The following is a 21,845-nucleotide window of genomic DNA, read 5'->3' on the forward strand; positions in this document are numbered from 1 at the left end:
CCCAGAACCAGAGGAGAGCCAGGGCTGTGGTTTACTACTGCAAGGTGACGGCAGGCCTGCAAACAGACCGTCCCTAGGGACGCCGTGGGGAAAATTTTACTCAATTCAGTGCAAAAATGTTGACTGCCTCCCGGCAGGGTGCCACATCCAGGACCGGGGAAGTGGGAAGCTTCACCTTTCTGTCTTGGCTTTTCTCCAAGCTTTGGGAGGGGCATCCATTTCTGGGGTGGGGGGAGAAATGCCAAATGCATTGTTGTTCTGCTTGGTACATCTCACTTGTTTCTAATAAAGGAAGCAGCTGAACAAAACCCTCCCGCCCTCCTGTATTCCTCTGGTCAGCAGGTGGCAGTGGAACCGATGCAGCCCCCGGCCTGGGCTGGAGCCCTCTCGCTCTGCAGGGAAGGCCCTCGTGACCACAGCACCGGGTAACTTCTGAACACCTTCCTTTGGCAAGGCTGCCCTTTCAGGGCCAGCTTGGCTCTTTGCCCCTAACCTCTCCCACCCGCCAGCAAGGAGCCGGTACTGACTCAGGTTCCTCTGTGTAAGAGGAGCAGCCAGGCTCTGCGCCAGCACCCTCGGTCCGGGTCAGCGTGGCTCCTCTGACGGAGGACGCAGGCACCGCCCCTCCCACTTGTCCAGATGTCACACCTCCCCTTGCGGGCCAGGGGCCGGGTGGTTCTGTTGAGACACAGGGGGTGCTTTTAACGTTGCAGGCCGGCAGGTCCCACTGAACCAGGAAGGTTCCCAGGACGGGCCTGAGAAACCGCATCTAGACTTCCTGTGTATCGTATGGGTCCCCCTGCCCGCCCCCTCTTCTCTTCCTCTGGACCTTTTCATCCATTCCCCCCATGGCTGGTGTCTCTGAGCCCCTTCCCAGGGAACCTGGGCCCTGAGCAGTACCCTGAGAGGACACAGGATCTGCCCCTGGGATCATCCGTGAGGCCTTTTCCCAGTTCTCCTAGACCCCCACCTTATGTCTCTCCCCAGACCCGGACCAGGTGACTCCAGCTCCTGAAAGCGGGCCTTCGTTCCCGTCTTAGGTTTGGGCTGGGAGCACACAGCCCTGTGGGTGGTCTCCACCCAGGGGTCTCCAGAATTACGAGCTGTGTTTCTTCTTTGCCCCCAGCTCCCATAATCAGTTCCTGTCAGCGTTTTTGCCTTAAAGACTCTCGCCCTTTGAAGGCCACCTTCCCAGCCTTCGGGCTCTTCTAGCAGTAAACCCTTCCTCTGCTGCACCAAACCAGAGACGAGAAGCAGGATGGGGGGCTCAGCCGGGGCGCCCGTGTTCACCTGACAGGAGCCCCAGCCCAGGCCCTGCGGGGACCCGACGACTCTCAGTTGCTCTTCGTCCCCCAGCACTGGACCTGGCCTCACCGTGCCCCCAACCGTGGGGCTGCAGTTTGGCCGCCTGCCTCTCCTGAGAGCCGTGGGTGCTGTGTACCAAGGCCGCCCAGCCCGTTCCTTCATGGTTCCCGGACAGGGGGGCATCTGGGCCCCTTCAGAGTCTGACTGTCTTCTTTCAGACACACTAATTCATCAGAACCAAATGCCCCTCTCGGTGTAAACCGAGAGCAGGGTGAGGCTGTCACTTCCCGCACCAGGTCACGGCAGGAAGGTGGAGGCAGCCCAGCCCTGGGTTCTATGGGAGCAGCTTCCAGCCCCAGCCCAGCCCAGCCCAGCCCAGCCCAGCCCCTGCCCCAGGCCACCCTCCTGGAACTGCCTTCAAGCCCAGCCCTTGTTCAGTGTTGGTGCTGTTGCTTGAGGGAACCCCAGATGCCAGGGCTCCACATTTAATCCCAGAAAGTCACGTTTCTGATAGGTTTCCTCTGGATTCTGCCTTCTGGTGTCTGGGCACGCTCTCCCAGCATCTCTAGGGGGGCCTGGGGCGGCCCGCTGCTTTCCAGGCCTTTGTCTAGAAGGCTGGTTGGCTGGTGGAAGGAGAGCTCCAGGTCTCTGGGATTCGTCTACTGAGCAGATAGGGGCCTCGAACCCAGCTAAGCCTGGAAAGGGGAACTCTGTCTGGAGTCCCTCAGAGGCCTGTCCCCGCCCCCTTGAGGGCCACAACAGTCCTGCTCTGGCAGAAGCCCACCTACCTGCCCCCTCCCCGTCCAAGGTCCCTGGTGTACGTGCTGTGGGGGTGGCTTTGTGAACTGCTGTCCTCACAGTCTTGTGATGCTGGCAGCAGCTTTGAGCCAAGAGGAAGGGTCAGGGCTATTCTGAGCCGCGGCAGCTCCTCCAGCACCCCTGGCTGTCTTAGACAGGGACCCAGATGCAGCAAGAGGCCCAAAGGACGCTCCCTCTGTCCCGTCCCTCCTCATAGGCCTGTGGGTGTGGCCTCAGAGGTGCTCAGGGGGTGGCAATGGTAAAATAAACTTGCTTCTTTATTTTGTTCTGCTGTCCTCTCCGGGGCTCTTCTTTAAGACAATTAAAAATCTCCTCCTAGGTTTCCCCAGGGCTGAGCCTCCCTCTCCCTGCTTGCTTTAACAAGGGAGCAGCGCTCAGGTTCCAGAGCTGGAGGGGGGAGCCCAGAAAGCCTGGAGGGGGAAGGAGGGCCTTAGGGGGTGGCTAACGCCTGGGGAGGGGGCAAGGGGGTGGCTGGACTCCTTGTGGGAAGGAGGCTGGGACGGGGCAGAGAGTGGCCGAGGGCTCACGTGTCCTGCTCCCCAAGTCTCCCGGCAGCAACAGGCCTGGCTCTTCAGAAGCCACGACGACCAGGTGGGCTGAGCACCCGAGGAGCTGGGGGCATCTCACGGCCCAGGGAAAAGATCAACTGCCTGTTCTTCAGGAGGGAGGGACCGAGGCGGCCCTCAGCACCCAGTTGAGAACAGAGCCTGGCGGGCAGGCTAAGTGGGAGGCTGGAGGTCTGGCCCTCCGTCACCCCTCCACTCCAGAGGAGGAGAGGGCCTCCGCTGAGGGATGCAGAATGGCACCTGCAGAACCCAGGGTGGCTCAGCTGTGCCGTCAGGAGCGCTGGATGCAGATGTGGACAAAGAGGGTGGCTGGTGACAGCGAGGCCCCGTCCTTGGAAAGCAGGTGGATGTGGCGGTATCCTGCCGGGAGGGTGGCCCGGTGTCAGCTTCTCTGCCCACCGCCCCGCAGGGCCAGGCTCTCGGAGGGAGCGGGCAGCCCGGGCGAACAGGGTCTTGGAGGCCCGGCCCCCCTTCTCTTTCCACCCCCGTCAACCCCGCCAACCTTGCTTCAGGCTGCTGAGAGGCAGTGTAAACTGGCCCACAAAGTCATTGGGGGACGTGGCGTCGTAATCTTCTACCACGAACCGGACCAGCACCAGCTCCGGAGCCCGCAGCTGGAACTGCAGGGTCTGCCCCCAGCGGGGGTTGAAGCCTAGGGTGCAGGCCTGCCCGTCAGGAGCCCGCCCTGCACCTACCCCTCTCCCTGCCGTCTGCCCCCAGCTTGCCCAGGCAGGGCCCCCACCGTTGTTGAGCACGTAGTTGGTCTCCTTGCAAGCACAGTCTGCGGGCACCCCGTGGATCTCAATGCGCACCAGCGGGTCCACGATGGAGTTTGGCTTCTCGGCGTTCAGCTTGGGCAGCTGCTGCGCAGTCAGCACCTGCGGGGGAGGAAGGGGAGCTGCAGCCGGGCCCGCAGCACTCGCACTGGCCCTCCCGCTTGGGACCCGGAGGCGGACGGCCCTCATGCGAGCCGTCCCCAGGCCTCTGCTATCCTCAGGCTGGCACCCCGCAGACAGGGACCCCAGGCAGGGTGTGGTCCAGGCTGCTGACCTGGATGGTGAAAGTCGTTCTGGGGGGTCCAGGACACTCGGGGTCAAAGGATGTGTCAGGCTGCCGCAGACAGGCAGGTTTCAGGACATAGCCGCACTGCCCGTTGATAAGGAAGCGCCCGGCATTGAGGTCCATCTCATAACCTGGAGTCTGGAAGTTCAGGGCCACTGTGGACACAGCAGGGGCAGGGCAGGGGCTCTTAGTGGCGCTCTCTTCACTGCTCAGTTTCAGGAGTCTCACTGCCACACACACACACACCCCCTGCCAGCCACACCTCATGGGGTGAGGACTCGGCTCTCTCTAGAGAGATCCCAGGGTCCCACTGCCCGGGTAGTGCTATCCCACCCCTACCATGGCCGGGGGGTTTCACGGCAGCCAGGGGACCCAGCCTCCACGGCTGGAACCGGAGGGTGGGGCTGGGGCCGGGGCCGGGCCAGAGCCAGGATCCTAGGAAGCCAGATGTCCCCCTCCCTGCCCCCAAGGGCACCAGGCTCCTCTCCTCTGGCGCTGCTCTGCGTCCCTCCAGAGCACACGCTCGTCAGCGCTGACTTAGTGGGGACTGCCAGGGTGCGTGTCTGTGTATGTGAGGGGCACGTGGGGGCAGAGGTCTTTAATTTCCACCTTCATAAAAAGTTTTGCGATTGTACACGGGCTCGTTTACACCAACGAGCCTGCTTTGTGTTTCCCCACCTTCCTTGTGGATCAGTCTCTTAATGATCAGCATCAACAAGACTCATTTCTCCACCTTCTGGAAAGCTGCGTGGCCCCATCACCGCTGGGCCCCCGTGGCCCCCGCCCGCCCCCCCCAGCTGCGCCCACTCACCCAGCTGACAGCCCGAGTTCCACATCTCCTGGGGGTTGTAGTTGGCGGAGTTCATCCTCAGCCCCAGCGGGTAGACGCGGGTCAGCTGGCAGGCATTGTGCCTGATGAAGCTGTTCCCTGAGGGCGAGTTGGGGCAGGACTGTGACAGCCCCTGGGCTGTGGCTCACCGGGTGCCAGGGCCTGTCACCGCCCCTCCCCCACCTCCAGAGACAAGGTGGGAACAGGGGCTGAACTCCCATCCCCAGCTCCCCCGCCCCGGCTCCTTGTTCTCTCTGATGAGGGGACGGGAGTCCTCACAGGGAGGCTGCTGAAGTCCAGAGAGGGGCAGGGACCCCCACCCCCACCCCGCTGCCTGGCACTGCCTCCCACCCCAAGTCCCCACGTTCCGCAATCGGTGGGTGGAGCACTTGGCCCCAGGCTGGCATCCCCTGTCTTTCATGGCTCGTCTCCTCCAGCCACGCGTCCGGTTCCAGGAACCCTTCCTGTACCTCAAGCCTCTAGGCCTTGGGGACAACCTGCTCCTCCCGTCTGAAGTCCCCTCCCCCTCTTCACCTGGCTGCCTCCTCCTCATCCTTCCCTCAGGTGTCTTCTCAGCCATCACCTGCTCGGGAACCCTTCTCGGATCTCACCCCCTCCTGTCGGGCTTCGCCGGCCTCCGTGGTGCCTGTCATGCCCGACTGATCACCCGGCACCGTGCTTATCCATCTATGTCTGGCCCCACCACGAGGCTGTGAGCTGGTGAAGGCAGACAGCAGCCTCCCTCTTCCCCGTGCCCTTTTCCCTCTACGTACGCCTGGCCCGGTGCTGGGCACTCATTCCCTGAGCCCCTCTTCTCACTGCCCCCGAAGCCCTTCTGCACTCCTTTCCAGATCAACTTCAGCATCTACCACCCACCAGGAGCCTGCAGGTCCCCCAGAGGCCCGACGCCCCGGCTCCTACCTGCCTCTCGAATGAGCTTCTTGGCCTTGCGCTCGCTGAGGGAGCTGACCTGGCAGGGCTGGGGCGGGCCCGGGGCAGGACGCAGGGTCCGCAGGCGGGTGGCACAGCAGTACACGGCCAGGGCCGACAGCTCCGGGGAGATCTGCTTGGCCTGGGAGATGAGCCTCAGCGGGGATCTGCCCACTCCAGACCTCCGGTCCTCCCACCTGCCTTCCCTCTGCCACCTGCCCCCCCAGCTCCACAGTGGCAGGAAGCCCGTGCCCGGCCCGGGCTGGCCCAGCCAGGCCCACTCACCCGCCGCCTCTGCTCTGCGGCCCCCGCCTCCTCTTCCTCGTCCTCGTCTTCGTTGTCCTCCTCCCGGTCTGAGAGAATTCGACCGTCCTCGTTCCGAGCAGCTGGCAGCTTCTTCCCCTTCACCAGGACCCGGCCTTTCAGCTGCTGTAGAGACCAACACGGAAAAATTACGCCTGTGAGGGGCTGGCCCTTCAAGCAGCAAAGGAGCCACAGATGAGTGATGTTTCTAATAGGAAGAAACCTATGAGGGAAACAGCCCTATCCACAGGGGACTGGCTAATGGGGTCCCTCTAAGCATCAGCATACTACACAGCAGCCAATAAAACGAATGAGGCAGCTCAGGGTTGAAAGAGAAGGTGCTCTCTTCAAAAAAGATCTCATGTGAAAGAAGTGCACGTAGGATATGTGTTCACATGACCTTCTTTGTGCACCATTTGAAAGAGAAGATAGCTATGTACATAGCTATATATATGCATGGGAAAGTTCTGGAAGGATACACAAGACACTGTTGAAGATGATTACTTCTTCAGAAATAGGACGGGGGGAGCCTGAGTGGAGGAAAATCCGTTTTTCACTGTGTATGCTTTTCTGCGGCTCCATTTTTTCTTTTACCATATGTATGTTATTTTCATACTGACAAAAAAATCAAATCACACACAGAGGTGAATCTACATTCCTTGCATAATTTGGGAGTGGGAGTAGGAGGAGAGTTTTCTCAAAGAGCCCCAAAAGGATAAATGTCCTGAAGGGGCAGATGAAATGCTCTGGGGGTTGGGAGGAAAGGAGGAAGGACCACTTTTGGCCAGAGAGCTGAGGAAGTTGTTAAGGCCACAGGAAGAGGCCCTTTACACTGAGCCAGAGCACTAAGCAGGTGGCGCTTGGCGAGCACAGATGGCTAGGAAGGGAGCTTCCGGTGGAGGAGACAGTGTCAACCAAGGCCTTTGCGATGGGAATGGCCGAGCCTGCAGGGACTCCGTAGGCAGGAGGCAAAGCGGGGAGGTCAGGGCCAGGTCGTAGAGGGCCTTCGATGCCAGGTGAGAGGGTGGGGAGTGTCCAGTCAAAATGGAAGGCAGACAAGTGACAAGACCACTGGGTGGCAGATGTCAGATGAACGGAGAGGCGGAGGAAGGTTAAGACAGAGAGAGGGGAGGGGCCTGAACAAGGCTGGTGGATGGTGGACCTCGGAGCCAGGCCCTCCCCCGACCCAGGCTGGGGTTCCGGGAGCATCACCTCTGGGGACGGCAGCTCTTCAGGGTTCTGGGAGTCCAGCAGCTGTGTCACCAGCATGTCCCCTAGGATGGTGTGCAGGTGACGGGCCATGGCAGCCTGCTGCTCCAGCCCACAGTGGTTCTCGAGGGACAGGATGACGGGGTATGGAGACAGCTGTGGGGGAGGGGCAGCAGCTCAGTCACTCAGCCCTCCCCCACCAGGCCCCCTGCTATGCCCGGCCCCCCACCCCTTTCGGGACAGGCAGGCAAAGGCAGGGCTCTGGAGAACCCACTCTGGGGGAGACTGAGTGAGTGGATGTGGGACACACTGGGGTCAGTGTGTACGTGGAGGGGCAGAGGTCGGATCTGGGGCCTCGGGGAAGGGGTGGACTGTCTGGGGAGCTGAGGGTGGCTGCAGGAATGTTTTTCTTTTATAAATGCTCTTTATCTGTTAATGACACCGACCGTGTCGTTTAGGTTGCACACTTTTGGTCCCAGCCCATCATTTGTTGATGGTAAGCATAGCTCGACAGAAGTTGCAATTTTATGTAGGTGCAACACTGAGCCTCTCTTTCACAATTTTCTCTTTGCGAGTCATGATTAAAATGTCCTTCCCTACCCACAAGGTTTTCTTCTGGAAATTTTACGATTTTAATACATTTACTAAATATAAGGGTGGGAGAAGGGAGCCTCTCACCCAGCTTTATTCTATCCCATTGGGCAGTTGTCCCAGCAGCACTTGGTGAAAGTGAGTCTCTGGGCAGGGGTTTCTTTTGTTTTGGGGGGTTTTTTGTTTTGGGGTTTTTTTGGCCACGCCGCACGCGGCATGCAGGATCTTAGTTCCCTGACCGGGGATCGAACCTGTGCCCCCTGCAGTGGAAGCACAGAGTCTTAACCACTGGACCACCAGGGAAGTCCCAGGGGTTTCTTCTGGAAGGACCAAGACCAGCGGATGTCATAAGGCTCTGGGGCTGGGCGTGGGGGTCCCAGGGCTCACCGTGAAGGCGTGGTCACGCACTGCCTGGATCACATCTCGGAAGAGGATCTTGGAGGTGAGGGTGTGGCCATGGTAGATGACCGGCTCCCCTCCTGGCCCCTCCCAGCAGTCAAGCTCCACACAGCGGCATCCCTGGGCAAAGGCTCTGCGGACAGATGGATGGATGGGCAAGGTGTCATGTGGGTGGCACAGAGCAGGGCGATGGACAGGCCCCCAGATAGGCCCCAGGAAGCCCATGGCGGGAGTTGAGCCCCATGTCCACCCCCAAACTGGCTCCCAGACATGTTCACTCCCACCATCCCCCCTACTATGGTACCTAACATAGGCCTCGGTGCTGCTGGGCCCACCGATCTGAGAGTCGGTCAGGTAGGTATTATGGGAGGAGGAGATGAAGTAGTGCGCCAGGGGCTGGTTCATGTCCTGGAACACACACGTGTGGGCCGGGTTCAGGGCAGCCCCCTCAGGCGACAACAGGTACATCATGAAGCCATCCAGAGTCATCAGCTCGTGCTGCTTGGCTGAAAGAATGGGCAGAAGATAGCATCACGGGGGACCCCTTTGTCTGGCCCTAAAATGCCTCAAAGCTCACTCAACTTAGTAATAGCAAGCACCTGTCTACTGACTGGACTCTACGTAAGTTATGCCTTTTTTTTTTTTTTTTTTTTGGCCACACCTCGCAGCTTGCGGGATCTGTTTCCTGACCAGGGATTGAACCCGGGCCACGGCAGTGAAAGGCTGGAATCCTAACCAGTAGGCCACCAGGGGACTCCCAAGTTAAGCCATTTAAATTTCCACCCAACCCTGTGAGGACGCTACATTACTATGCCATTTTACAGATGTGGCAGGTGAGTCTCAGAGAGGCAAGGTAACCTGCCCAAGACGGTGCCCACAGCCTGTAATAGCAGAGCCCGCTTAGCTGGGAACCCGGACCTGTCGGGTGCCGAGCCCTGGACCGCGTTGGCCCCAGCCCCATCTGTCAGACCCCTCACCTGTCTCGTTGAGCTCATAGGTGTGGATGAGCTGCTGGGCGTGGGCCAGCGTGGCGCCCTCCTCACCCTGGTCCTCCAGGAACTCCAGCAGCTCGGGGGTGCTCAGCACCCGGTCCTCGCCCGAGTACCGATGGAAGATCTCCTCCAGCTCGGGGCGTTTCAGCAGCCGTCGCAGAAACTCCTCGATCTCGGGCCCCTCCAGCCACTCATTGTTGGAGCGGTCACACTCCTGGAGAGCAGGAGGGAGAGATTCAGAGGAGGAGGCCACCCTGGGAGAGCTGGCTTGCGCTGACACACCGGTCATCCACCATGTCTGGGAAGGAGGCGTTGTCCGCAGTTTCACAGGTGGAGAAACTGAAAGCTAGCCAGGCTCCGGGTCTCACTCAGACTCACACAGCTGCTAAATCGCAGGGCTGGGATTCTAAGAAAGGACTCTTGGGTTCATTGCCTGTTCCTCTGCCCCATGACCCACTCCAAGAATCAAGATGTGGGAGGTGGGCTTCCCTGGTGGCGCTGTGGTTGAGAGTCCGCCTGCCGATGCAGGGGACGCGGGTTCGTGCCCCGGTCCGGGAGGATCCCGCGTGCCGTGGAGCGGCTGGGCCCGTGAGCCATGGCCGCTGAGCCTGCGCGTCCGGAGCCTGTGCTCCGCAACGGGAGAGGCCACAACAGTGAGAGGCCCATGTACCGCAAAAAAAAAAAAAAAAAGATGTGGGAGGAAAAACTGTGAGCCCTGGGCAGGGCTGAGCCCCGGTGCCAGAATCCTCCCTCCCTTGTTATATACGCTACCGTTCTCAGCCTCACACGTTCACAACCAGGGGCAATGAGCAACACATAACAGAATTCACGTGGCGCTATCGGCCCAGGTGCACTGGTGCCATGGCCCTCCTGTCTTTTGGGGTCACAGTCAACATCCACACCGGTGTCTCCACGTGATCCAACTGGGCCACGGATGCAGAGCCCACCTCTGCGGGCCCCTGCCTGTGCTCCCACATGTGGGGTATACATGGACGCGTGTGGAGATGCCACATATGCCACAGTGGAGGGGGGTGCACTCCTGTGTGTACCCATGAGCCCGAGGTCCTCCCTACCTGGGCTCTGCCTGAGGGTGAGGAAAGGAGCTCTGGGCCAGCACTCCCATCCTGGCCCAGTGGCTTCACTGGGTTGAAAGTGTACCTAGGCCCAGGTGCGGCCTTTCTACAGAGAGAGGCCACTCTCCACAAAAGCTGGCGGGTGGGAAGCGGGGAGGGAACTGATGACTCAGATGGCTGGGGGAAGGCAGACAGCAGAGGTCACAATGGTGGCAGATGCCCACCTTGAAGAGGCAGTAGGCGTACATGTCGTTCATGTCCACGTTGACCATGCGGAGCAGGTTCTTGATCTCCTTGAAGCTCATCTTACTGTCCTGATTGGAGTCTGCTCGATGCAGATAGAAGTGGATCCAGGTGTGGGTGCTCAGGAAATACTAGAAACAGGCTGGGCCCAGCCCCCTGCTGGCAGGTAACTGACAGGTATGGCATACGCCCATCCCCACCCTAGGGTCTCCCGGGTTTGGGGGCTGTGCTTTCCCCTCGGCCTGTGGACCCCCTGAGTGCCCCAGCCGCACGTCCTCCACGGGACCGGGCTCCCCAGAGACAGGAGGCCCCGTCACCACCCTCAGTTCTGAAGACAAGGGGCTCTATCTCAAACCGCGGGTCCCTAAGGATGGAGCCACGCCTCCCCTGGGCCTGAGGGTCCTCCCAGCACACGGCCGGCCCCCCTCCCCGCGCGGTCCGCTGCCCTCCCCGGGAGGATATTGGTCGAGGCGCTCGCGCTGGCTCATGGCGTCTAGGCGCACGCGCAGCTTGGCCAGACCGCGCACCCAGCGCTGCGCCTCCTCGGCCGTGGGCGCCACCAGGTCCAAGTTCTTGCGACGCCCCTTGAAGGCGATGGTTAGGCAGCGCGCCGGCTCGAAGGCGCCGCCGAAGCGCCGCAGTCCCTCAGACTGGTGGCCCTCGCGGACAGTCTCGATGTGCTGCACGAAGACTGCGGAGAAGGACGGGACGCGCGCGGCCGGGTCAGGGCAGCGGGGCCGAGCCTCCACTGTCCCCAGCCTGCCCACACCCGCCGGGGCCCCGGCTCACAGATGTGCTGCGAAGGCGCGCGCGGGATGCGCCGCTGGAACCACACGCTCAGGCCGTCCTCCTGCAGCCGGTACAGCCGCTCCTTTTGCCATGTCCGCGAGCGGATCTTGCAGAGACGGGAGCCCCGCAGCATGGCGCGCACGTCCTCGTCCTCCGTCAGGCCTGCGGGGGCGGGAGGCCATGGGCATCCTGGCCGGCCCTGCTTGCAGGCTCCCTCCACCCTCCTCCCAGCAGGGAGGTGCGGCCTCCCTCCCCAAGCCTCTGCAAACTCTCCCAGGCGGCTCTTCCTCTCCCTGTAACAGGCCCCAGTACTGGCTTTGGCTATAGGCTTTTGGGCCCCAAGGCCTGTGCTTGGTGTGTCCCACCCAGGCCCCCCTGAGAGGGGTGCCAGTAACAGGCCTGCCCTCCCCTCCCGCCCCCCCCGCCCCCCCCCCACCCCCCCGCCGTCAAACAGCCTCCTCTGGAGGCCCTCAGAGCAGAGCTCAGGGCGGCGCCTGGGACTAAAGGTCACTCTTTCTGCCACCCCCCTCCATCGCGGCCTCCAGCCTGCAAGCCTAGAATCTTCCATCAACAGCCTTTTCCCTTGACACGAAAACCTGACCAAGAGGGTAGTCTCACTATCTAACCTAAATCTTTCTTGCTGCAACCCAAGCTCTTCACCTCTGCTTTCCCGAAGACAAGGGAGGACAGCAGAGGTCCCTCTGGCTCCAGGGTCTCAGACCAAGCATGCCAGGCCCAGTCCTGCCTTGGCCAGCCTGGGGCTGATCTCCAGATGCCCTGGTGGGGCCCAGCTGAAAGCATGATCTCCTGTGACACTTGGTATCCCCCTTGCCCAGCCACTGTCACAACCCCGTGTAACCCCTGAGCCCACATGTGCTCTCCGGTCACAGCGTCCATCTTTCTTAATAAGACAAAATGCTTACAAAGTACCTACTACATGCCAGACCCCCCTCACGTATTAACTAACACACGAGAAAACAAGTGCAGAGATGCTTCAGCAACTTGCCAGAATTCCATGGCTGGGGAGTGGCAGGGCAGACTTCAGACCCTGGAGGTCAGGCTCCAGCACCTTCGCCCTTGGCCACTGCACTGACCCCTCTGCTCCTTCTATCCTCCTCCCTCCCCAACTCCCTGCAACCACCCTGGGCTTGAGGACCTAGGAAAGAGCAGGGTCCGAGGAGTCAAATACCAGCTCTGTCTCTTCCCAGTTACACGGCCTTGGTGGCACTGCCCTGTGACTGCTCTAAGCCTCGTGTTCACCATTCATAAAATGGAGACCACAATAGTAGCTGCTACAAAATCCAAAACTCAGTCAAGATGCTGCCCATCCTGGTAGGGCCACACCCTGCTCAGATCTGCCTCAGCAGGGGTCAAAAACAAAGGTTTATGAGCCAGGGGACAATAGAACATGTGGAAACCAGACAAACTGTAGGGTCCACGCCCTTTGGAAGGACGGAGGCAGCCAGGAGTGGATGAAGGCCCAGAGTTCCCAGAGAACCGAATCTGGATTTATATGTGACGCCTCCAGATTTTTCAGTGTTGGCAATTAAATCAAACTGAAACAAAAAGCCCCAAAACACCACTGTGTGGGCCAAAGGAAACAAGACAGTGGGCCTCTCTTCATCCCTTTATTTTAACAAGCTCCCAATACTGGGTTTGGCTTTAGGCTTTGTGGCCCCAAGGACCCTGCTTGCCCAGCTGCAAACCCTGACCCGAGGAATCAAGTCTAAATTCCCGGGGCTTCGTCTCACTCTCTCTAGGAGTCTTTGTAGGATCCTTCTCCTGTCTCTTCCTCACACTGGGGTCCTTCAAGGACCACCTCCTCCAGGAAGTCTTTCCTGATTTGTCCTCAAATAGGAGTTCTCCTTCCCTGACCACCAGCAACACTTTTTACTTTAATTAAATCACCCCACCTAAACTGTAATTTCAGTGGACCTTAATAAGCCCCGGCGCTGGGATATCCTCACCTCAGTGCTTGTCCCAGAGCCAGGCTTGCAGCCAGTGTTTTCTGAAAGGGGAGGCAGATGGACAGACAGCTGGGGACTAAGTGCATTCTAGCCTCAGCCCTGAGCCATCTGTCCAGATGTCAGGGCAGCAGCCTTGTGGGTCAGGGTTTCTCAAAGCCGGCTGTGCATCAGAATCACCTGGTGGAGGTTGCAAAACCCATGACCCAGAGATTCTCATCCAGCAGGTACAGGTTGGGGGTTGGGCATCTGTATGTTTAAAAACCTACCTTAGGACTTTGAGATGGACTATGATGGAGAATCATGGACTCAGGGGCAGGAGGAGAAACCTGCCATCCTTAAGAGGCTATGGTCCCCCTTGGGGCCAATTTGTGACCCTAATGGCTCCAAGGGGTCTCTCGGGGTTTAGACTGTGGCCTTCTGGGTCAATGCCCACTCAGTGCCACCTAGCCAGGAAGGGGAGGTGGAACCCTCCTTCTTCCAGGTAAAGAGCTGGAACTTGGCATGTGCCAGGCCAAGAGACTCACCAGACCCTCAGGCCCCTATCCCCACAGGTTCCCCACATCCAGGCAATCTCCGCATTCCCTCATCCTGAGGAACAACAGAGTGGGGGGCCGGGCATTCAGGGGCACCTGCAGCGCCACCAGGGTTGAGCCCGCCCCTCCACCACCCCCTCAGCTACGGGAAAGGGGGACTCCTCATCCCCATGACAACCAGGCTCTGCAGCTGCAGCCACCTCCCCTGACTGGGCCAGCCCTGTGATGCCAAGGCCAGAGGTGGGGGGGGCGGAGGGGGGCTGGTGCATGACTAAGGCTGGAAATGGAGGTGAGTCACTGAGGGCCTCTTTTGTCCAGAGCCTGATGCAAACAGGACATGGAGAAAGGCAGCCTGAGCTCCCGACCAGCCCCCCACTGGGACAGGTTCCCACGCTGAGGAGGCCCCTACTCCTGGCCCTCACCCCCAGCCCCCCAGGAGCCTGCTGGGGGAAGGGGTGACATTCCATTCTGCCCACCCAACTAGCACAGCCCCCCCCCCGCCCCCCGCCCCGGGATCGCACTGCCGCTTGGACCACACTGTCCTCCAAGCACACTGCCAGAGGAAAAGCCACACAGAATGAGGGTGAAGTGCCAGGCTGGGCCAGGTGCTGAGTCCCTGGGTGGGTGCCTCTATTTCTCCATTGCTTGAGCTTCTGAACCCTGGGGTAGTGAGGGGGCTGAGCTGTCAGCGGGGAGGGGCAGGACCAAGGGGGGTAAGGGCGTGAGGTCAGGAGGCAGACCCAGGCCCCGGGCAGTGATGCTGAGAGGTACCTGGTCCTCTGCCTAGCCACCCGGTAAACATTTATCGGTCCCACCAGATCCAAACCCACAGATGTTTCCTTGACCTCATTCCTACCTGCTTGGAGCAGGGGTGCAAGCTGCCTGCCTCCCGTGGTTTCCGTGGATTCTCTATCTATCCATCTCTGCCTTCAACCTGGAGCTGGGCTGGGCCAGCACCATGGCCACCTCAACCCAGCAGGTGGGGGAACAATCTCGAAATATCAGTAGTAAAAATGAGGACGTGGGCTTCCCTGCTGGCGCAGTGGTTGAAAGTCCGCCTGCCGATGCAGGGGACGCGGGTTCGTGCCCCGGTCCGGGAAGATCCCACATGCCGCGGAGCGGCTGGGCCCGTGAGCCATGGCCGCTGAGCCTGCGCGTGCGGAGCCTGTGCTCCGCAGCGGGAGAGGCCACAACAGTGAGAGGCCCGCGTACCGCAAAAAAAAAAAAAAAAAAAAAAAAATGAGGACAAACAGTACCAAAAGGTGGAAACAACCCAAGCGTCCATCAACAAATGAATGAATAAGCAAAACGTGGTCTATGCATACAGTGGGATATTATTCAGCCATAAAGAGGAGTGAAATCTGATCTCTGCTACAACACGGATGAACTTTGAAAACATTATGCTAAGGGAAATAAGCCAGACCCAAAAGGACAAATGATGTACGATTCCATTTACATGAGGTACCTAGAACAGTCAAATTCATAGAAACAGATTTTATATCACTTATACCTCAATTTTAAAAAATTCAGAGACAGAAAGTAAATTAGAGGTTACCAGGGGCTGGGGAAAGGGAAGAATGGTGAATTATGTCCTAATGGTTACAGAGTTTCTGTTTAGGGTGATGGGAAAGTTTTAGAAATAGCACAATATTGTGAATGTAATTAATGCCACTGAATTACCCACTTCAGAATGGTGTACATGGCCAATTTTATGTTATATATATTTTACCACAATTTTTAAAAATTAAGGGACGTCAGTGGTGGTCCAGTGGTTAAGACTCCGTGCTTTCAATGCACTGGGCACAGGTTTGATCCCTGGTGGAGGAACTAAGATCCTGCATGCCACAGAGCACAGCCCCCCCCCCCAAAAGAATAATGTAATATGCCAGTAACCACTGTACACTTTAAATGGCCGAATGGTATGGGATGTGAATTAATTCTCAATAAAGCTGTTTAAGAGGCACAGAGCAGCTAATGAACTTGTCCAGGGTCATGGGGCAGCTGGAGTGCGTTGAGAGTTGGGGGGCCTCACCCAAAGGGCTCTGTGTGACTGAAGGAGCACACAGGGCTCTCTGTCTGGGGCCCGCCCACAGGGGGCTCACAGTAAATAACAAAGAAGGAAACCCAGGAGGGAAGAGCACCGGGGTATTCTGCCCCATCCCTGCTCCTCAGTCCCACGGCTTCCAGCTGGGCCCCTCTCCCGCCCAGCCCAGCTCCGTGTCATCAGCTGGGGCCCAGACACCATCCCTGAGCCGCTTATCTCAGCCTCCAGGTGGTGAGGAATGGGCAGCCCCACAGTTTCCCAGTGACCACCTGCAACCTTGGCGGTTTGGGCTGTGTGTGGTCTGGGGCCAAGGCTGCGGGCAGAAATCTACCTCACTGGCAGAGCTGGAAGGGCCTGTGGGGAGGCTAAGTTTACCCCCGGCCCTTCAATCCCACCTTTCTCACAGATGGGCCACTGATGATCAGAGAGGACTAGCTGTGTATGCTGAAAACAGGGTGGGTGGCCCAAGGCGGGAGTGGATGCAGGGGCTGTGTAGGGGGTGGGCAGAGGCCAGGGTGGGCTGGTGGCAGGGGTGGGAGTGCTGTGTGGTCACGGGTCGTGTGTGCAGAGAGCAGGGTGTGTAAGGAGTGAAGGTGTGTGTAGGGTGGTGTGTGCATATCAGGTGTGTGTGTGTGTGTGTGTGTGTGTGTGTATGGGGTTGGTGGGTGGGAGATGGTCAGGTTGGTGTGGAAACTAAGGTGTGTGTGTGTGTGTGTGTGTGTGTGTGTGCCAGTGCACACTCAGGAAGGGCCCACGGGACTCCAGCAGGAATGTGAGACATGCAGGGAACAGCGACAGCCGACAGCTTCATGCCAACAGGGGGAGGGGAGGAAGAGCAGCTTTTCCCCGGTGACTGAGGCCATGAGGCTCTGGGAGGGGACAGGCAACGCTGAGGGGTCTCAAACACCTTCCCACCGGAATCCTCAAGCCAGCAGGTAGCCCCAGCATCTCGGGTACCAAACGTGTCCCCCTCGCCCTGGCTGGCTGCCACACCCAAGGCTAGAGCCTAGCGGAGCTCAGTGCCAGAATCCATAACATTCCTTGAAGCATCAACAAAGTCAAGAAAGGCAGGCGGTGCTTCCCCTGCTCTGGGTGGACATAGTGCGATAAAGGTGGCAGCACTCTTCTCCGCAGGGCCAGACCAGGCGTGAAGCCTGTTTGGGGGCTGAGATCGTGGAGAGGGGCTCCTCAGAGCTGAGGAAGGAGGAGAGGTGAGGGGGTGCCAGGAGGCAGGACACAGCCAGCCCCCCAGCCCTGCCTGGCACATGCCGGCGTGACCAGGAGGGCTGCCCACCCCTCCCACCACCCAGGCCAGGCACCTACCCAGACCGGGGGCTGCTCTGAAGACAGCCCCACCTGCCAACCGCGCCCCTGGCAGCCCCACTCACCCTGCAGGAGACGCCCTGGGCAGGCCATCGGGAGAGCCCACTTTCCCTGCGGTACTGGCGGTGTGTGCCGACCGGGGTGGGGGGAAGGGAACAGATTCTGCCCACTTAGTGCTCTGCTCACAGGGAGGATTAGGGGCACAGGGACAGTTCCGGGCTCTGGGGAGACAGGGCTGCCAGACAAAAGTCAGGATGCCCAGTTAAATGTGAATTTCAGATGAACAACAAATAATATTTTAGTATCAAATATTTACATAATTTGGGACATACTGATTTTTTTTTTTTTTTGGCAGCCCTATGTGGACAGCCCTGGCAGCTGGCAGAACCACTGTGGGGGAGGGTTGTAGCAGGCCCCTCCCCACCAGGATTAAATCACTCATTCATTCATTGTGTTAGGAGCTTGGACTCTGGGCCAGACGTCCTGGGTTCAAATCCTCTCTTAGCTGCTTCCCAGCCTGGAATCCAGGGCAAGTTACTGAACCTCTCTGAACCTCAGTTTCCTCACTTGTAAAATGAGGCTAATGGTCCCACCTACCTCATAAGGTTGTGGCATTAAATGAGCTAATACGAGAAAAGCGCTCACACAGTGTTATAAAGGTGTTAATTAGTATTCATTAATTCCAGCAATAAAGAGCCCTCATTGAGGGCTTCCCTGGTGACGCAGTGGTTGAGAATCTGCCTGCCAATGCAGGGGACACGGGTTCGAGCCCTGGTCGGGGAAGATCCCACATGCCGCAGAGGGACTGGGCCCGTGTGCCACAACTACTGAGCCTGCGCTTCTGGAGCCTGTGCTCCCAACAAGAGAGGCCACGATAGTGAGAGGCTGGCGCATCGCGATGAAGAGTGGCCCCCGCTCGCCGCAACTAGAGAAAAGCCCTCGCACAGAAACGAAGACCCAACACAGCCAAAAATAAATAAATAAATTTTTTAAAAAAAAAAGAAAAAGAAAAAGAAACGTTGTTTCTTATTGCAAAGAGACCTCATTGAAAACGATGGCTTTGGTGGCAGACAGACGCTGCCTCTCATCTGTGAGGACAGTGACAGCACCTTCCCCCGGGGTGGCCGAGGATTAAGTAGGATCTGGGCTACTGCGAGCTCAGCCCTGCCCCGGTGCTCAATGGGCTTCTCTTCTGGCTCTTCAACTGTTCCCTGGCTTCCCTGGCACAGGCCAGGCCAGCAGCCCAGCCTGGGGATGGGAGCGGAGCGGACCCTAGGCTCCACAAATGACTCCCACTCAACGCGGAGGCTGCTGTCCATCCCGCCTCATCTCGGTTTCCCCCAGTATGGCCCCCCTTTCTTTTCCTTGGGCCCCTCTTCGCCTTTGACTCTGAGCCACTCCCTGCTCTAGTCTCTTGACCTGATCGGAAAGAAAATCTGTCCTCTGTTAGACTAACGGGTGTGGCGAAGGCGGTGACAAGGCACAGCCCTGAGGGTCATTTCAGGAGAGGCAGCAGCTGCAGGGGTCATCGTGGAAGCTACCTGGCTGGTAGACCTAGGACTTGGCCTCTATGGCCAGGGCAGTTGGGCCCCAGGACACCTGGGTTTCGCCTCCACCCTGTTCCTGGGCTCAGTGAGGCCTGGGGAAGGGGAATTTCCCACAGACTTGCCATTCCTCTCTCGGAAGGCAGTCACTCAACAGGACGGTGCAGCAGTCAGTGGGGAGGAAGGGTGGCCCAGATGGCATTCTGACACGCACATAGTTCCCAAGAGTGTCACTGTCACGGGGTGCCCAGAGCTCCCGTTTAGCATTACTCAGCCAAAGGGTAATGAGTCTTGGGCTCAGCTGTAATTATTTGTCTACAAGTGGCTCCTGGCACTAGACTGTTCATTCCCCCAGGGCAAGGCAAGGTGCTGTGTTCTCTCCATCTCCGTAGCCCCAGCCCTGACACTGCGCCCTGGCATGCGGACGGGGCTTAGCAAAAGTGTATGGAATGAGGAGGCAGGCAGGTCTGCAGGAGCGTCACCTCAGCCCTCCCGTGGTACCCATAACCCCCGCAGGCAGGTGACTCCTGGGGCTGCTTCTCTGGCCCAACACCAGCCCTTGACTATCTCAGCGGCACCTCAACTCCCCATGGCCATCGACCTCTCCCCAAAACCACCACTGCCCCTTAGACCACAGGATGATGACGCTGCCACCCATTAGAGACACCTTCCAGATCCCACCGACTGCAAAGTCCAGCCTAGTGCATCTCCCTGTAGTTCTGGAATCCATGTCGGCTGTACCGGCCCACTTCTGAGCTCCCGGTCCCCACCGCGTACACACACACAGCTTGCCCAGCTGACTCCTCAATCTCCTTCCTGTGGGTCTCCTTGTTTCACCCCTGCCTTCGTCCAACCCACCCCTACTCTACACAATTCCTGCCTCTCTCCTCCGGCCTGAGACCTTTCCCGGGCTCCTGTTGCCCTCCAGAGAAAGTCCATGACCTTATAAGTAGGGGCCTTGAGGACCCAGCCTCCACCTGCCTCTCCCCTTTTGCCTCACTCTAGTCCCTCCAGTTCCAGGGTGCAGCCAGGGCTCGCCAGCATCTTGGTCCTTCCTTCACAGCCTTGTTTCTTTGCTTCATTGTCTGACATCCTGCTGGTACTTCAGCTCTCTGGGGGCCAGGACTGTGTCTGCCTTGTTCGTTGTTGAATCCCCAGGGCAGAGCATACTATAGGCACTCAATAAATGTTTGTGGAATGCATGTGTGATTGATGAAGGGTAGGGCAGAGACCACGTCTTCTGTCTCCATAAGGAGAGTGCCAGGCATGGTGCTCAGAACACAGCACTCAATAAATTCAGGTCAAATGAATGAGAGGAGGTAGAAGGAAGAACAGGGGGTGGGGCTTCCCTGGTGGCGCAGTGGTTGAGAATCTGCCTGCTGATGCCGGGGACACGGGTTCGAGCCCTGGTCCGGGAAAATCCCACATGCTGCGGACCCGTGCACTACAATATTGAGCCTGCGCTCTAGAGCCACAACTACTGAGCCCACGTGCCACAACAACTGAAGCCCCCGCGCCTAGAGCCCATGCTCCGCAACAAGAGGATCCACTGCAATGAGAAGCCCATGCACCTCAACAAAGAGAAGCCCCCCTCGCTGCAGCTAGAGAAAGCCTGTGCACAGCAACGAAGACCCAATGCAGCCAAAAATAAATAAATAAAATAAATAAAAATTTAATATCCTAAAAAAAAAAAAGAACAAGGGGTGGAGGACAGTGGTAAAGAGAAGGTAAGACCGGCTATCCGGACCTCTGATTTTTGCTCCAAGATTCGGGCAGCCCTGCCCTCTGTTCCCTCAGCCCCACCTCATTAACTATTCTACTGACCACAGTTCTACTACACCACTTCAGTTTTACAGTATTTTACATTGTATAAAATACTCTCACAAATAACCCCCCTCGTTCAAGCCCTCAACCTCCCAGTCAGTCCCACTTTGCCCTGGTTCTGAGAGGGGCAGTGTGGGGTACATACCAACTTTTGCCCTCTATTAGCTGTGTGGTCATAGACAAATTCCTGACTTTCTCTGAGTCAGTTTACTCATCTGTGAAATGGGGATTATACCACCTGCCTCTCAGGAAGGTGAAGAAGATTGAAGGGCACCACATCCGTAACCACCCAGTGCTGGCCAGTGTCTGGGAGATGCTTGATAAACCACAGTTACTTTCCTTTTCCCCCCACTGACTTCCCTCAAATCTGAGAAGGCAACTCTGGCTTTCTGACCCGAAGGTAGGGCGCCTCCTGGTGGGAAACAAAAGCCATCCTGGGAGCCTCGCTCGGACCCCTGGACCTCGGGTGACCCCAGGTGCGACCTCCCCTCCCCCGCTGGAACGGTGCTGGCCTTCCATCCCTCGCCGGACTCCCCACAGCCCCATTGGGAAGCCCACCAACGGCTCGCCGGAACACCCCGACCCTCCCAGGCTGCGCCCCCGGGGCCCGTCCGCGCCCACCCCGAGCCGCCCCAGCCGCTCACTGACCCATCTTCTTCAGCGCCCGCAGCCCGGGCCTCTTGTTGCCGCCGTCCTGGGGTGCGGGCGGGGACGGGAGCGCGACGGGCGCTGCGACCTGGGCCGGCACCGGGGGCTCCTCGTGCCGCCGGTGGCGGCTCCTCCAGCGGCCGCACAGCATGGTCGCGGGGCCGGGCCCGGTCCCGGGGTCTGTACGCGGTGTCGAACGAAGAAACTTAGCAGCGCCGGGAGGGAGTCGGGAGGAGGAGGTGTCGGGAGGAAGGAGAGAGGGAGGGACGAGGGTTAGGGAAGGAGGGACCTGGAGGGAGAGGGCGGGGCCAAGGATGGCGTGGGGAGGTGCGAGGGGGCGGCGAAGGGGGCGGTGACCCCAGGCGGGGAACCGTGCCCTAGAGGAAGTGTGGGGAGGGGGCCCGACCCGCTCCCCCGAGTCTCCGCGTTAGGCCCCTGATCCTGAGTCCGCCTCCCCATTCTCCGAGCGGTCCTGGGATCCCGACCCTATCGGAGTCCTGAGCCCCCATGGTGCTGGGGGGAGGGATCGGAGGGGGCGAGGGCTGCCTTCTGGCACAGACACCCTCTCCTTTCCCCGGACCCTGACTCAGTGTCGACTCAGGACCCCTCTCCACCCTCCTCCTCCCTGTCCCGCCCGAGGCCTCAGAAGGAAGCCAGACAGGGGATAGGGTCCGCGGGCCGGATCGTCCTGGGCGTAGGGTCCGCGGGCCCGGAAAGCCCCGGGAGCTTAGCCGGCCGGCAGGGCAGCCCGTACCGGAGGGGTGGGGGGGGGGAGTGGGAACTGACTGGAGGTGGGGAGGGAGGAAGGCTCTGGCCATGACGCCATAGGATTAACCCTCTCCTCGCCCGGCC

At 59.1% G+C, this 21,845-nt stretch overlaps 1 protein-coding gene and 1 long non-coding RNA gene across 4 annotated transcripts; one reads left to right on the top strand and one right to left on the bottom strand.

The window, feature by feature from the left end:
* The first annotated feature begins 339 nt into the window (after positions 1–339).
* LOC136793216 (uncharacterized) lies at positions 340–2,391 on the top strand. The gene is made up of 2 exons (XR_010838200.1): positions 340–425; positions 1,127–2,391. It is a non-coding gene; the product is annotated as an uncharacterized lncRNA (long non-coding RNA).
* On the bottom strand, positions 2,364–21,772 carry PLCD3 (phospholipase C delta 3). Of its 3 annotated transcripts, XM_067021328.1 has the most exons (16): positions 17,043–17,101; positions 13,078–13,118; positions 11,111–11,272; positions 10,784–11,012; positions 10,303–10,432; positions 8,991–9,219; positions 8,318–8,519; positions 8,002–8,146; positions 7,027–7,179; positions 5,797–5,940; positions 5,503–5,653; positions 4,564–4,680; positions 3,741–3,907; positions 3,433–3,568; positions 3,193–3,342; positions 2,364–3,050 (listed from the first exon to the last, which is right to left on the bottom strand). In XM_067021328.1, exons 3-16 carry the CDS (start codon positions 11,241–11,243, stop codon positions 2,962–2,964), a joined length of 2,175 nt encoding a protein of 724 aa, XP_066877429.1. In that variant the 5' UTR covers positions 11,244–11,272; positions 13,078–13,118; positions 17,043–17,101; the 3' UTR covers positions 2,364–2,961. The 3 variants fall into 3 exon arrangements, with proteins under 3 accessions (XP_066877429.1, XP_058904819.1, XP_058904820.1); XM_059048836.2 differs by lacking the exons at positions 13,078–13,118; positions 17,043–17,101 and adding an exon at positions 20,994–21,772; XM_059048837.2 differs by lacking the exons at positions 13,078–13,118; positions 17,043–17,101 and adding an exon at positions 20,994–21,240 and having other exon boundaries at positions 5,797–5,937.
* Positions 21,773–21,845: the final 73 nt, after the last annotated feature.

Source organism: Kogia breviceps, chromosome 19 (genome assembly GCF_026419965.1).
Source record: "Kogia breviceps isolate mKogBre1 chromosome 19, mKogBre1 haplotype 1, whole genome shotgun sequence".
In the NCBI taxonomy this organism is placed as follows: Eukaryota; Metazoa; Chordata; class Mammalia; order Artiodactyla; family Physeteridae; genus Kogia; species Kogia breviceps.

Bases quoted from the DNA above. Each gene is read 5' to 3' on its own strand.
- PLCD3 (XM_059048836.2), bottom strand. From the start codon at position 21,144: ATGCTGTGCGGCCGCTGGAGGAGCCGCCACCGGCGGCACGAGGAGCCC. The intron at 11,013-11,110 runs GTGAGCCGGGGC...CCTTCTCCGCAG, and splicing joins CGCGCCTTCGCAGCACATCT to TCTTCGTGCAGCACATCGAG. The intron at 9,220-10,302 runs GTGGGCATCTGC...CCTGCTCTCCAG, and splicing joins ACGCCTACTGCCTCTTCAAG to GAGTGTGACCGCTCCAACAA.